Genomic DNA, 14,434 nt, shown 5'->3' on the forward strand with positions numbered 1-14,434 from the left:
TCAAGGATATATCGGATCGGCTAGGCTGAGTTGTATCGGTCACGATGGTTTACGAAAATTACGATCTAATGCTTGCATATTCTCCGCATCCCAACAGATTCACCATAGATTACCCGTTGCACACTCGTTGGTTCTAGAATATAGTGCACATTCCTCGGGACCATGACGCTGCGCAAGTCTCATGAATTTGAAGGTGAAAAGTTGTAGTTAGGTCTCGTAGTTGCACATGTCCCGTAGAGAGTCTCAGTCGGCCGACTCCCGGGTCGACTCCCCAGTCTCTCCGCCACCGGGCCGCGTCAGGATGGCCGCCGTTGTGGTTCCGGTCCGGCCAGTCTTCTTTTTCGCGGCCTCCTCTTGCTTCTCCGTCTCTATACTCTTGACGTAGGCCTCGATCTGGTCGTCCGGCAACATCTCGATCGTCTTACCGGGGGCCATGATAGCCACCTCGATGTTCTTGGCGCCGGTCTGCACCACCTCCAGCAGCGACTTGATGGTAAGCTGGATCGTCTGTTCCCGGTCCATATCGTCCTGGTGATTCCGCTCAAGGAACTCGCGCACAGTCTTGCTGGAACGACCAATAGCATTTGCTTTCCTGTAGAGCAAGTATCCAAGTCAGCAACGTCCCTAACGCAACCAAATCACTCGCCTCCCAGCCAAGAAGCCACATACCAAGCAGAGTAGATCCCCGAAGGCTCGGTCATGTATAGTCGAGGCACCTTATCATTTGGATCGAATCCTACAACCAGAGTACTGATACCAAAAGGCCGGACACCGCCGCTCTGTGTGTACCGCTGCTGCACACTAGCAATGTATTTGGTGATGTATTCAATAGTAACGGGGTCCTCGACGGTCAGTCTGTGCGACTGGGCTTCTAATCTGGCCTTGTCAATGAGAATACGGGCGTCGGCGTTCAGTCCGGCAAAAGCGAGAACGGCGTGGTTGTCCAGCTGGGCAATCTTCGATGGTGTAATGCGGGTATCTTGGAGCTTGAGGGCAGACCGCTTCTCGCAACCCAGGACGACGACATCTTTGCCCTTGACTCCGACAGCGCAGGTTCCTATTCAGCGCAGAGACGCGTCAGCGTGAGGGTTAAACAGAACCAAGTTCGGGAGCTTCAGAAGGCAGATTGACCTACCTCGCTTCACAGCTTCCATGGCATATTCCACCTGGAAGACGTGCCCGTCGGGGCTGTTACTATGGTTAGAAAGCTGCTTCTAAAGCTCTAACATATACCAAAGCATACCTGAACACTATATCTCTGTCAGAATAAGCTGTCCTCTAGACCAATGATGCAAGTAGCTTGGGTAGCCAAGCTGCCTTACCTGAAAGAGCTCGGTCATATCCCGACATTGTGGGCTGTGAGAGGTGCTGCGTCTAAGGAGATAGGTACGGAATGAAAGAAATGGCAATGGCGATAGAAAGGGTTGGCGAGGATCGAAGTGGATGGCTCGTAATGTAGTTCACTGAAAGAAAGCTGAGAATTGTATCTCCGACCTTGGGGTGATGACGGGATGGAGGTGAACGCGAGTCCCGCAGTTGCCTCAGAGCTCTCAGACGCTTGGCGCGCGGCTATTTGCTACATCGACACAAGCTTCCATGGCAGGTATATGACAGTCCAAACACATTAAACAGCCATTTTATCTTCTTCCTCACTGGAGACAATGATGCTATCTTTATCGCAAATGCTTGGGATAGCTGACTTCAGCCCAGACGATCTTCTACCTTTATTGCATCCAATCGTGCTGGTTCCGAAGTAATCCTCAAGGGTTGGTTTACAGCATAACATCGACTTTTCATATTGTAAACAATGTTGGCCAGAAGGCAACGTAAGGGGAACAGAGGAATTATAGACATAGAACAATCTTCTTGCACTCGCAATACCCGATCTTTGTGCCTCACATGTGTCCCAAATGTGATGAAATTTTGCTGACGCAGAAGAAGTACCCCAACACCCCCAACGAGAGTCCATCCCATTGTATCCCATCCGTAATCAATACCATGATTCTCCAGTAATTCCGAGTGCAGAAGAAACAGCAATATCTAGAATGCAATGCCAAGTTTGAGCGTCCACCACTGGTTGCAATGCTCGAGCGAAGTCATGCGGTTGGAGAAGAAAAAAGCTCCGTCGAAAGATGCCCCATGAGAACAATGCGCGAAGCTCAAACCGACCCAAAGTGAAGGATGATGATCAAAACCAGTCGAGGACAATCGACGAATAAAAGCGCCCCTTGCCCATCTGCCATTGACTGTACCGAAGACAGTTTTCTATACCCTCAAACATCGCTTCCAAAGACGCAATAGTAAAACATGCCGAAAAGTGGTGGACCAGAAAGGCTGCGAGACAATGAGAAAGATTAACAAAAAAAAAAAAAAACAAACACGAGGATGAAACGACGACACGCTACCGGCCTGCTCCTCCCAACCAATGCACCAGAACTGCAGATTCCCTTATACAAACGCGCATTCAACGAATATCAACCGTTACATATCCCAACAGACTCAGACCTCCATATTGACAAACCACTGGGGCAAGGGGGGAATCGGGCGGATGAGAAACCATCTATGGTCTCGTCGTTACCCAAAGAGGTGTTCCCGCTCTATTTAAGCAGGGGACTTGCTGGCGCCAGTGCCATTACGGCGAGAGTGGGCATCGTCAGATACGGTCAAGCCGCCCAAACCAGTTGAAAGGAAGGCAAAGGGATCATTCGATCCATCTGTCGCATAGAATCCGCCGTTCGAGGTGCTCGTCGAGGTGGTGTGATCAGCTCCACTAAAAGCAGCCTGGGTGGCAGGGTTGGAGAAAGACGAGGTGGTGTGTGAGGCACTAGTGGAGCCATAGGCGGCATTCATCTGACCCATTGGTGGATAGGCCCCAGGGGCGCTACCAAGACCCGACGGTAAAGCATAGTTGTTGGGGGGCGCTGCGAATTGCTGGTTGAACCCACCAAATCCACCGGCTGCCGAAGTGAAGGGACCAGGAGCAGGGGTGCTGGTCATGGAGTTGGGGCCCATGCCGAACCCAGCTGGAGGGTCCATGGGGGAGGGGAACGCAGAGTCAGCGACAACAGCGGCCCCCGAGCGAGGAGCACCGCAACGCAAGCAGTTGATGTTCTTGGCGAAGTTGTGGTAGCCGCAGCCCTCAGAACCGCACTTCCAATCACCAGCACGGAAGGGAACCACACCACCATTACCACCCATACCACGAGGGTGGCCCATTCCGTGGCCATGGGCCATGTGCGAAGGCATCATGGATGGGGGACCGTAGCCGTAAGCTCCATAACCCATCGGGTCAGGAGCCGCAGCCATTGCGGGGAACGAGCAACGGAAGCAAGCGGTGCGGCGCTGGAAGTTTGAGAAGCCACAGGAGGGGCAGGTCCAATCGCCGGGTCTGGGACGGTTTTTGGACGGCGGGAAGGGAGTCAAGATCTCAGCCGCACGGTCCAGGACACGACTGGATGAGGGTGAAACCTCGATGGCCTTCTCGTTCAAGGCGCGGCCGTTCATACAGAGGCTTTCAGCAGCCTACCATCTAATGTCAGGATCATGCAGTAGAAAACAGAGGGAGAAGCTGAAGAGTACATACCTCCTCGTGGGACGAGAAAACGGCAAAGCCCGTGCCAGTGGGCTTGTGTTGATCCGGCGTCCGGAGAGTCCAGAAAGCGATTGGACGACCGCCAAACTGGGTGAACCAGCTTTCCAATTCCGACTGCGTAGTGTCGTGGGGCAGGCCGCTCAGATGGAGGACCTTGCTGCGCTCTGTCAAAAAGGCACGAACATCCGCTCTGGCATCCATGGGTCGAGTCAAGATTTCCGGGTGCTCGTGTGGCGGCTGCGACTTGCGAATCAAGCCGCGGAGAACGCGAGCCAGAGTGATGGCCTCCTCCATTGCCCGGCGAGGAGAGGCGGGGGCCAATGCCTGAAGGTGGAACGGGAGGTTATGTTTGATCGGAGCGGAGGACTGGACAGGTTCAACTTCAAGCGCAGCACAGATATTGGAAAGCGAGCTGGGACCGAAAGGGAGAGACTCAGGGTGGTGGGTCTGCCATCTTTGGTACTCGGTGCGGAGGTCAAAGGTCCGGGAGTGCTGAAGATAAGGGGGAAGGACGACAGCCTTGTCACGAGCCTCACGGGGCAGCTGCACTCGGAGATCCCACGAATCCAACGTTACAAAGGCGAACTCGAGATTCTTGCTGATGAGGTGTTCCTGGGCAAAAGCATCGAAGCGGTTGATTGCGTCACGGAAGGTACCTGCCGAGCGGACGTGTTCCCATGTCAGAGTTGTAAGGCTTGCTGTCAGACACTGTCAGCCATTGAACCAACGGACTGATGCATCCAGTGAATGGGAACGGTGGAGAAGCAGGGGGTGGGAAATTCAAGAACGCGTGTTCGGTTGGAATTGGATAGATGAATGGATTAAAAAAGAGAAGAAAAAAAAAACATAAGATGCACTTACTGCAAAGAGGCGTAATGGGAGTGTTGACGGGCTTGACGAGAACACTTTCGCGATGAAGCTAAGGAGGGAACAAAAGTCCAGGTCAGCGACAGGCGGACGAACAGCGGTGGTGGTGGCCTAGGCACTTAGAAGGGAAAAGGGGAGTGAGGCGCAAGGAGGGGAGAGGGAAAAAGGCCGAGTGTTGTCGATTCACAAGAGTAGAACCCACCTCCTCGCAGGTTTTGGTATCCAGCAAAATCCACCCCAATTCGATCACCTCTGCAGAATCTTTGGTGACGTAGACGCCATGTTCATCACAGGTGGTTGCAACGTGGATGACAATGTAGCGATCCAGCTTAGGGGTAGGTGCTGAGACGGTTGCCATCGCTCAGATTGTTGTCTTCTTTTCCACTCTCACTGCCAACGGAGCAGCGAGGGAAAGGGGACGGAACGGGAGTGGATTGGGGGAAAGTAGTGGGCAAAAAAAGTCTCTGCAAAGTTAAGCAGAGGACCTTAAATCACGACCAGATAAACTGTCGTGATTCAAGATATAAACACAAAAAAAAATAAGAAAATGAACAAGCAGAAAAAAAGAAAAAAGGACAAGAAAGTGAAGGCTTAGGAGAAGTAGGATTGAGGGGAGGGGGAGACTGAGAGGAGAGAGACCGAGAGGTGAGAGAAGGGAAGAGAAAGGCCCCAGGCCAAGCTAGCAGTACTCCGTAGTTGGTCAAGGTACCTTAGTTAAGGTAGGCAGCCTGTAGTGAAGGACCCGTCCGTTTGGTGGTTTCTTAGTGGTGTGGTGGAGCGTCGAGATTAAATAGAAAAAAAAGAAAAGTTTCGGGATTGAGGGGAAAAGGCAGTGGAGATACACCGGTGACAGTACAGAGTAGACACATATGGATAGATAGACTACTGAAGCATTGAATGACAGAAACCAGAAATGCAGCTAATAAGAATCAGAATAGAAGTAATCATGAATCCCAATTCTTCTAGATACGCTATGCGATATTAGTTTTATCTTGTGGTTCTAGGAAGTTATGGCGTTGCGAAGAATAACATGTGGATTATAATGATTGGAATGGCCTAGTGCTTAGTTCTCCGTAAGCTGGACAGGTATGCATTTCTCCTATTTCTACTCCATATTAATGTCAGCAACAGTATCCCAAGTAAGATGAGGGGTTGGCGGCTGCTGTTGAATAACAAATAGGGAGGGTTGTCACTATGTGACTGGCATATGCAAGAGCAATTATCCCGACCTGTTACTACACAGGCTGCATCTCTCTTTCTGTGGCTATAAGCCAGGATAGCTAGATCTATGCTTCCAGGTCTTCTCAGCTGGTATCATGCCACCATCTTCCTCCCAGACTATCAATGGTTCAGCGTCAATGCAGCTTTTAGAGAACTGGGATATTTAGACTGATACTTTACGAAATCAAAGACCAGCTATCTTATCAATCTTAGATTCCACGTCCATCACTTCCTGTTGCGAGTCCTCCTGAACAGCCACATACTTTCTTGTATGGAGCCATGCTTCTTGCCCAGCTGCTGCAAAGATTCCTTCCGACCCTGGAATACAACGTCCGTGGCTAGAATTCTTAGAGACTGAATGACAGTCCTACAGTCTGGGGGAAATTTACACTTGAAACGCCATAAACAATCAAAAATAGACCTGTCTTTCTATCTATCATCATTTATCCACGTTTACACGCAATTATTTCGCGACCACTGCCTATTGGGAAGCAGAGAGGGGAACCCTCTGAAGCAAAGCAGTATAATGCCTCATGACAGTAAATTCGCATGCTCACAAGATTTTGACATTGTAATGTAGAGGACCTCTACACCCATCCAGCTCAGTGATGGGTCTGGAATGAACGGCAACTGCAAAACGGATAGGTTTCGTTCAATCTTAATGCTCTAATTCAAGTTGCACAGGAAGCCGCCGGAGATAATGCAGTTTACAGTAACATCTTGAAGCTGCTAGAGAGAAACTTCAACTAGGCATTTCTTGTTACCATGCAGGACAGTCTAGAGCTAGTTATTAAAAATCCCAAATCCCAGCCGGGAGTTGGCCACTATACTACTCCATCCGAAGTGACAATAATGCAATATTTCCAAAGTCCCAGTTGCGAACTAAGCAAACAATCAATAGAAATAGCTCAGTTAAGCTAACATCTTCAAAGGCAAGGAAGAATAGAATATTCAACCTCCTGTTCCTATTCCTTGCATATTATTCTTGAATTGTTAGGAGGAAGTTAGGCTCAGAGTATATCTATCATTCAGCGAGCGTGGTTTGATAACCGAAGAGGGGAAGTCGATGTGCAAAGGAGACCCTGTAAGTTATCTCATCTCTCTAACTACGTGCAAATTAGGCTGGCACCATCTCCTACCAGGGCCCAAGTATGAAGAGCACCATGACGGCGCGGGTTCAGTGGGAACTAGCCTGTCTGAATGAGATTTCCTTGAGATTTCAAATAGGGCATGCCTAGTGGCTACTGTCGAACAAAAGAAAAGCCCTCAGTCCTATAGAACTTTCTTTTTAAGATCTATTAAAGCACCCTACCAAAGAAAGATGCACGTAAGATGGGTATAATCTGTCATAACAGCCCACACACAGTCTCACAGATAACATCTTTATTGATATAGATAACCCCCAGTGTAAAACCAGCACCATTGACTGGTAAGCAGTTGCTATTTATCTAATGTTTTATTATCACCTATTATCTGTCACTTATAAAGTATAACAGTCCAAAGCTAGAGCAGTTCATTCAGCTTGTTCTGCTAGAGGAATATTGAGGAGGTTACTATCTAAGATAAATAGGTTGCTAAGCAGCTATTTCTGGCCTAGATACTCTGTCTATGAAGAACTCCATTCCGATCGTGAAGGTTATTAAATTTAACCAAAGACAGCCTACTTCTTCCACAAGAAAATTCATATTTGCAGTGTCCCATTGCCCTGATCAGGCAGTCTCGTATCCGGGGGGCACTTTTGTGTCTCGTACATATCTCAGTGGTCAGGATCCACCGTACAGAATGTTATCGTAGGTAGATCATCTCAGAAACCAAGAGGTGCAATAATTTGGAATGAAGCAGCGTCAGTCATATACACCAATAGACCAAATCAATAATTACATGAAACCTCATAACCGTGTCATAACCCATCCCATCCTCAACCCATGACCGTCATTCAACGCCGGCAACAGAAAGAATTGAATCAAGCACCAAGGGCCTATGCCCTCAGTCGTCGTGAGCTTCAGACTTGATGATTGTTCCTCGACTGTCATCGTTCTCATCCTCCTCCATAATGCTGGGCTCTACTGAGAACATCCGCCGGCGTTTGCCTGGGTGCTCTATGGATGGCTGGACACTGCCAGAGCGGATGCTCATGGCATCACTTTCGGGTTCCTCGGTGCCTTCGCGCGGCCTGACACTGTCGGACCTGATGCCCTGCGCAGCTGCGAGAAGCTTGAGGACAGCATTCTTGACCTTCACAAGCGCATTTCGACCCGCTGCTTCGGCCGCGACACCTTCTTGGATGGTTTCGTCCAGTAATTCCTTGACTTCCTGGGCAAGAGCCACATTCTCAGGGGAAATTTCGCCCCCACTGGCACTCTGGATGCTGGAGCGGAATTGATCATCGCCTTCCGGCATCCGAGACCCAGAGCGCGATGGTACCACAGGAGGCGAGATATAAAGCTTACTCAACAATGAGAAGAGAAGCTTCTTTTCTTCCTTGGAGCACCGGTTGGGACCGGTGCTGATTCCCAGAACACGCTCCAAAATATCTTTCACTAGGGCCAAGTGTACGAATCCACAGGGGCTGGAGCTCGTCGGAACGCCTGCAAGAATCTTCTCTCCTCCCAGGCCCACCACTCTCCGCTCATCGGTCCATTCCGCAAGCATGCCCACGACGCCTGCCATCAGAGCCTTCAGCTCCCTCTGTCCAACAGTCTCATCAATCTCGCCATCACTATCTTCCTCGGCTTCTAGGGAGTAGTACTCCTCCGCCGCATTGAGGACCGCACGGATAACGGGAACGGTCACCTTTCGCATGTGCTGGGTATTCTCCAAGCGGGAATGGCAGTAAACAGGGAAGAAATAGGCCAACGCCTGTCTAAAGGCCGGGTTCTCTCGAGTACGTGGGTGGAAGAAAGACACAATGAGCGATTGCAAGAGGGTCTCCACAGCGGACTCGTTATACTCCTGAATGGCTTGTGGAATGTTTGCTCCAGACGGCGTAAAAGTGTTCGTGAGCAATAACTTTGAAAGGCCAGTCGCGGCAGCGGCCTGAACACTGTTCGGAGAGTTAGCCTTCAGGGCTCTTGCGAAGACCTTGATCAATGGCTTCTGAAATGCTGGCGGTGAAACGGTTTCCCCGTCAGACTGTGGGACAGGGGCAAGTAGCGAGGGGTGCGTCGTTATGATATCACATAAGATATGCAAAGCGGTGACCTGCAGAGCTTCATGGCCTTTGCTATAACAGTGGATGAAAAGCGTCATATTCTCTTCGGCGAGGGTCTAAGGACGGTGGAAGTAATGGTCAGCACTCTGCTGGGGAAATATGTTGATGTGTAGAAAACTCACCTTGTCCAACAAGCAGCAGAGACCAAGGCACACTAGACCTCTTTCGCGGATCGGGGCCTCGTGGCTTCGAACAGCTGGAACGACCAAATTGTTGAGCATAGTAACCAGGTTCATGTTCTGTTGCAGATTGCCTTCCACATTTTGCAACATACATTGAGCAATATGCAGACATTTCATATTGACCACGATCTCGCGCAGAACTTTGGCCTTTGCCTCCTCCTTATTGAAGGGCACTTCAGCTTCACTGTCTGCCGGGGTTACAGACCGTTGGCGGCTGGAGGTTGCATCGCTGATTTCAGACTTAGCCGAAACAAAACTATCTTCGGTCGCAATAGTGTCGTGGACTTCGGCAATAGCTTCGAGAACGACGCTGCAGAATTCGCTCTCGGCTGCAGCCGCTGGTCCGCACACACATCTCAAAGTCTCGACAGTGAGTTTGGTGCACTCTTCAGGTAGCTCGGGCACGGCTAGGGACTCGCGAAGGAGAGAGAACATTTTCCGGCGGCCGACCTCGTCACTGTAGTCCAGCGTGATGGCGATATGCAATAGTTGTTCAACGATAAATTCATTCTCAACAGTGTCGTCATCGTTTGCTTCACTAGTATCCTTGGCCATTTTCTTCCTCTGCAGAAGCTCGGTCATGTATTTTTTCAAAAAATGCGCGAAGGCTGTCACCTCAGGTATCTTCTCGTCGGCAAGCCTATCAAACTTTCCTTCGTTCTCGACACGGCAGAAGTCGTTAAAGGATCGTAGAAGAAAGGCTGACTCGGCCGTCAAGGATTCCCAGAACGGCTCATCAAAGACAACCGCCTCTCGATAGTCGGGGCGGCCCTCCCAGAAGCTGCCCATGGCCTCGTGCGCAATTCCGGAATCCATCCCAGAGCTCACGACGTCAATTCTTTCCAACAACTCCAGCAGTGCCGGGATGTTTGGGGGAGAGCGCTGCGTGGAAGGACCATTTTCGGAATCGTTGTTTGTGCCAGCGCAGTCTTCAATCCAGCGGTCGTAGAACAGCTTTCCAGTGGCCTTTCGAACACTTTCATCTCGGTCTCGAAGACCCCAGCGAAGAAGTTTCTCTCTCATTGAAAGCGACAAATGACGGAAGTCACCCAGGGTGGGGAGTAAGCGGGAGTATAAGGCTCGTCGGGTGGTTGCTTCGAGATCTCGAGCACGTTCGAGCAGATAAGGGAGAGTCGCGGGCACTAGAGGCAGATTGAGCAACAAGGTCTTCCGCACTTCAGCACTTGTGTCATTCTGCATAATGTCGATGAGCTTTTCGAGGAGGGCTTTGGAGCTATCGTCGTTATCATCGTCATCTTCTTCTTCGTTCCCTGCCAGGCGCCCGAGTCCCAGTACCGCTTGGACCCTCACTGAGGGCTCCTTGTCTCGAATCCGTTTCAATAGTCCTTGTCGAATGGTATGGTAGAGATCATCATCGATTGTGTCGAGAGAATTGATGATGTGGGTGACAATCTGTGTCGCACGAAAACGCACGATCTTATCCTTTGCCGACAACAACGGCACAATAACGCTGATCAGATGAGTCGCCAGACGGGCAGTGGGGGTCTCGATGATATTCTGCATTTCATCCTCGTCATTTCCGGAAGCGAAGATTTCGGTATCTTTCTCAGTCGCATGTGAGAGGAAAGTTCCAACAAACCGCAGAATTCGATCGCCAACCGGCTCGGTCTTTTTGATCGGGAGTATGCGCAGCAAGCAGCGACCAACCTCTACGTTGAACTCCTTCTCCGGAATGGTTTCTTCGCTCGGCAGTAAAAGTTCTTCCTGAACCTCAGGGCCCTTTCCATCCTTCTTCGTCTTCCTAGAAATCCCGCAGCAAATCTCCTGCAGCTTCCTTAATCGTACCACAAGTTTCCGGTGGCCGGTCGTCGAACGCTGAGCGTCAGCGAAAATCACACAAATGTCGCGACGTAGATTAGGTGATGCTTCGGGCGGAGCAGGTTCTTCTGGAATCACAAACGATGGGGTCACAGACGCGGCGCGACCTCCTGATGCTGAGGGCTGAGCCGATGACCTGCGTGTTGGCGCAGAGGTCGAACGGGCGGAAACTCGACCAGGCATTTTGGTTGATAGTGACGGACGGCGTGGAATTCTGTCAAATAAAAAAGACTTAGGTCATCTCAGACAGTCATTTGCATCTCATTTATTGCTGTACAGTATTAGTTGTGTGACTAGATACCAATCGTAGTCAAGATAGACGTCGTCTTTCACCAGCACGGAGGTACCACTCCCTAAGGCAGATCGCTGTCACGGGGCCAAAGGATAAACAAACAGCCCAAAACGGGAAGCACTAAGATAAGGGCTAGGGCTCTGGATACGTGGTTTTCATACATCTACGTATTTCTGAAGGTATACAACCATGCATCTACAGGAACGACCACTTAGCCACGAAACAGACTGTTTTGCTTGGAATCTTCTCATATCAGCGGCATTGTAAGGCCTATGTTGTATTGCGAAGACGAACTCAACAGAGGAAGAAATGGCTGGCTTCATTACGCCCAACTACTTGTTAGAAACCTCATCACGCCATAGTTCACGTGACCAAAGATGACTAATGCCGATCTTCGGCGTCCGAGAATCTGGGGTTCTTAGACTCGCAAGTCATTTTGTCTTTTTCCGGCGTGCATACCGTTGAACGGGTGTCGTGGAGTACCTGTCGTCTACTGGGAAGCATGTTTCGACAAAGTGTACGCCGGTTTGGCACAACCGCCCTCCGCGCCGTGGAGGCATCGACCGCTTACCATGAGCGGGTATCGAGAGCTCAGGGCGTCGTGAACGGGTTGACGGAAGGTATAGGATACCGCAATGCACATCTTACGGTGATAGGGCAATGCAGCATGCTAATCTGCCTCCGTACTTGCAGCTATTGGAAACACCCCTCTCATCCGACTAAAGCGACTCTCTGAGGAAACCGGACGCAATATCTTCGGCAAGGCCGAGTTCCAGAACCCCGGTGGTAGCGTCAAGGACCGTGCTGCGCTATTCGTTGTCAAAGATGCCGAAGAGAAAGGTCTTTTGAAACCAGGCGGCACAGTCGTTGAGGGAACGGCTGGCAACACCGGTATTGGTTTGGCGCATGTGTGTCGATCCAAGGGCTACAAGCTTGTTATCTACATGCCCAACACTCAGTCGCAGGGTAAGATCGACCTGCTGCGTCTTCTAGGTGCCGAGGTCTATCCTGTGCCCGCTGTTGCATTTGACAACCCTCAGAATTACAACCACCAGGCGCGCAGACATGCCGAGTCGCTGGAAAATGCCGTATGGACGAACCAGTTCGACAACACCGCCAACCGCCAAGCCCACATTGAGACCACTGGACCCGAGATCTGGGCTCAAACTGATGGAAAGGTCGATGCGTTCACATGTGCTACCGGAACAGGAGGCACTCTTGCTGGTATCACACGGTACCTCAAGACCGCCAGCGATGGCCGCGTGAAGTGCTTCCTTGCCGATCCTCCAGGCAGTGTTCTCCACAGCTACATCCAGAGCGGCGGCAACCTGATCGAGCGAAGTGGAAGCAGTATCACGGAGGGCATTGGACAGGGCCGTGTCACCGACAACCTGAAGCCCGACATCGATCTGCTCGACGGGTCGCTCACCATCAGCGACGAAAAGTCCATTGAGATGGTATACCGCTGCCTTGATGAGGAGGGCCTCTACCTGGGCGCTAGCTCCGCGCTCAACGTTGTCGCCGCCAAAGAGGTCGCTGAGCAGCTCCCCAAGGGTAGCAATGTGGTGACCATCCTGTGCGATGGTGCTTACCGGTATGCTGACCGGCTTTTCTCCAACACTTGGCTTCAGAGCAAGGGCCTCAGGAGCTCGATCCCTAAGCACCTGGAGAAATACGTTGTGTTGCCATGATTGGCTGTATGTGTAGTATAGACAAGTGCAATATACTTACGATTTACGTTATGTCTGTCTTCAATCAGATCAAAGAATCTTCCTGGCCATAAAAACCCCTGGGCTCCTGCACTAAATGATTGTCAGATTCTGCGCTCGTCCATACCCATTATACCCGACACCCCTCAGGTTCCACTGCGAATGTTCTACTTGCACATTTCCAGCAGCATCAAAAGCTCGACTCAAAACCTCCCTCCCTGTTCCTACTTCAGGACACACGGCAGCACTCCACAACACCCAACACCATCGCCTATTCCCATCCCCAGATTCCTCAATCTTGGCATCTATCCACGTCCTCCCTCCATCCACCGACACCTGCACACGGGTAACCGGTCCGTCCGCACCATGCGGAACAGCATACCCCTTCACCTCCATGACCCCAGAACTCGACAACGCAACCGTCTCATTATCTTCTGGAACCGCGACAACAGAGTTGATCGGCATATCAGACATGGGGGGCGTCTGCGCCCAGAACGGCTGCGCTGACTCTTGATCGACCGCCGCTGGCGGCAGGACCTTGTAATCATGCTGTTGGTAGAAATTGGGCGACTCATGGTCTGAGACCGTGATGCGATCCAGCCACTTGACCCACCTCGCGCCGACAATGCCAGGCAGGATAGTACGAACAGGATATCCGTGGTTCACGGGGAGCGGAGCGTCATTCATCTATGCCATCTTCAGTCTCCCCTCCAAAAACGCTAAAGCGAACGAGACAAGGGCACCTGCAACGCAAGAACCGCATCCCCATCCTCCCCCAGACACCTTTCCAGCGGCACACTCGCCCCAAACCACCCATCCTCCTGACACTTCACTTGATAGCACGAAAACTCCACATGCAGGCCTTCTTGACTCGCTTTAACCCCCGCGCGCAGCAGCACATCCCGCAATCTCGGCCCCCGCCATTTGCAATTCATCACTGCTGCATCCCCCCAATCGATACCCTGCACTTCCTTCAGCATCGTGCGCATCGTGTGCCGTCGGTTGCCAGCGCATTCCAGAGTGCAGATGACTTCATGCTGGGGGAATTCGCTTGCGAGCTGCTGGATAGATAGGCTGAGAGGGGTTGAGACTAGGCCGTCGACGTGTACTTTATGGGAGTCTGCTGAGAGATGCGGGATGGGGCCGTGATTACGGTCGTAGGATATATCGGCTGGTGTGAGGAAGCTATAATATATACTGCTTTAGTATTATCCCTGCCGTCATTTTTTCAACCGTTTAATGTACTACGATGACGGTCATGGAGGGAAACATACCTCGCGACGAGTTGCTTGACGGGTGGCTCTCGGTTCAGTGGCTTGTCGACGGAGTACTCGATTTGCTATACCGAGGATCGGGTTAAGACTGATCATTTCTTAACGGTTGGAGACTTACCGTACAGGTCATCTTCTAAACTGTTAGCTGGCGTAGTTGACATTGTCATTGATGTGTTTGTGTGTTTGCGGATGTTGTGGAAGTTTATATACTGTTGCCCCCTACGTCATGGATGAAGCAAACATGCAT

General features: G+C 51.0%; 5 protein-coding genes across 5 annotated transcripts; 1 reads left to right on the forward strand and 4 right to left on the reverse strand.

Annotated features, from left to right (window-relative positions):
• Positions 1–243: 243 nt before the first annotated feature.
• pre6 (proteasome core particle subunit alpha 4) lies at positions 244–1,154 on the reverse strand (the record flags this gene model as incomplete). The annotated part of the gene is made up of 3 exons (XM_743034.1): positions 244–592; positions 670–1,057; positions 1,136–1,154. The coding sequence occupies 3 exons, from the start codon at positions 1,152–1,154 to the stop codon at positions 244–246; spliced, it is 756 nt and encodes a 251-aa protein (XP_748127.1).
• Positions 1,155–1,605: 451 nt separating this feature from the next.
• AFUA_5G02160 (putative RNA binding protein (Arp)) lies at positions 1,606–5,224 on the reverse strand. The gene is made up of 4 exons (XM_743033.2): positions 4,662–5,224; positions 4,454–4,511; positions 3,584–4,290; positions 1,606–3,522 (listed from the first exon to the last, which is right to left on the reverse strand). Exons 1-4 carry the CDS (start codon positions 4,815–4,817, stop codon positions 2,602–2,604), a joined length of 1,842 nt encoding a protein of 613 aa, XP_748126.1. The 5' UTR covers positions 4,818–5,224; the 3' UTR covers positions 1,606–2,601.
• A 1,828-nt stretch (positions 5,225–7,052) lies between these two features.
• On the reverse strand, positions 7,053–11,299 carry AFUA_5G02170 (condensin subunit YCG1). The gene is made up of 2 exons (XM_743032.2): positions 9,014–11,299; positions 7,053–8,947 (listed from the first exon to the last, which is right to left on the reverse strand). The coding sequence occupies exons 1-2, from the start codon at positions 11,093–11,095 to the stop codon at positions 7,667–7,669; spliced, it is 3,363 nt and encodes a 1,120-aa protein (XP_748125.1). The 5' UTR covers positions 11,096–11,299; the 3' UTR covers positions 7,053–7,666.
• Positions 11,300–11,615: 316 nt separating this feature from the next.
• AFUA_5G02180 (cysteine synthase A) lies at positions 11,616–12,895 on the forward strand (the record flags this gene model as incomplete). The annotated part of the gene is made up of 2 exons (XM_743031.2): positions 11,616–11,824; positions 11,898–12,895. Exons 1-2 carry the CDS (start codon positions 11,707–11,709, stop codon positions 12,893–12,895), a joined length of 1,116 nt encoding a protein of 371 aa, XP_748124.1. The 5' UTR covers positions 11,616–11,706.
• A 111-nt stretch (positions 12,896–13,006) lies between these two features.
• On the reverse strand, positions 13,007–14,354 carry AFUA_5G02190 (putative sulfite oxidase; the record flags this gene model as incomplete). The annotated part of the gene is made up of 4 exons (XM_743030.2): positions 13,007–13,600; positions 13,657–14,098; positions 14,188–14,228; positions 14,292–14,354. 4 exons carry the CDS (start codon positions 14,352–14,354, stop codon positions 13,007–13,009), a joined length of 1,140 nt encoding a protein of 379 aa, XP_748123.2.
• Positions 14,355–14,434: the final 80 nt, after the last annotated feature.

The sequence above is a fragment of the Aspergillus fumigatus genome, chromosome 5, assembly GCF_000002655.1.
Source record: "Aspergillus fumigatus Af293 chromosome 5, whole genome shotgun sequence".
Lineage (NCBI taxonomy): Eukaryota > Fungi > Ascomycota > Eurotiomycetes > Eurotiales > Aspergillaceae > Aspergillus > Aspergillus fumigatus.

Excerpts from the sequence above, each read along its gene's own strand:
- AFUA_5G02160 (XM_743033.2), bottom strand. The coding sequence starts at position 4,817 with ATGGCAACCGTCTCAGCACCTACCCCTAAGCTGGATCGCTACATTGTC. Across the intron at positions 4,512-4,661 it reads ATACCAAAACCTGCGAGGAG|CTTCATCGCGAAAGTGTTCT; the intron begins GTGGGTTCTACT and ends TTCCCTCCTTAG. Across the intron at positions 4,291-4,453 it reads TCCCATTACGCCTCTTTGCA|CAAGCCTTACAACTCTGACA; the intron begins GTAAGTGCATCT and ends AGTGTCTGACAG.
- AFUA_5G02170 (XM_743032.2), bottom strand. The coding sequence starts at position 11,095 with ATGCCTGGTCGAGTTTCCGCCCGTTCGACCTCTGCGCCAACACGCAGG. Across the intron at positions 8,948-9,013 it reads TCTGCTGCTTGTTGGACAAG|ACCCTCGCCGAAGAGAATAT; the intron begins GTGAGTTTTCTA and ends CACCGTCCTTAG.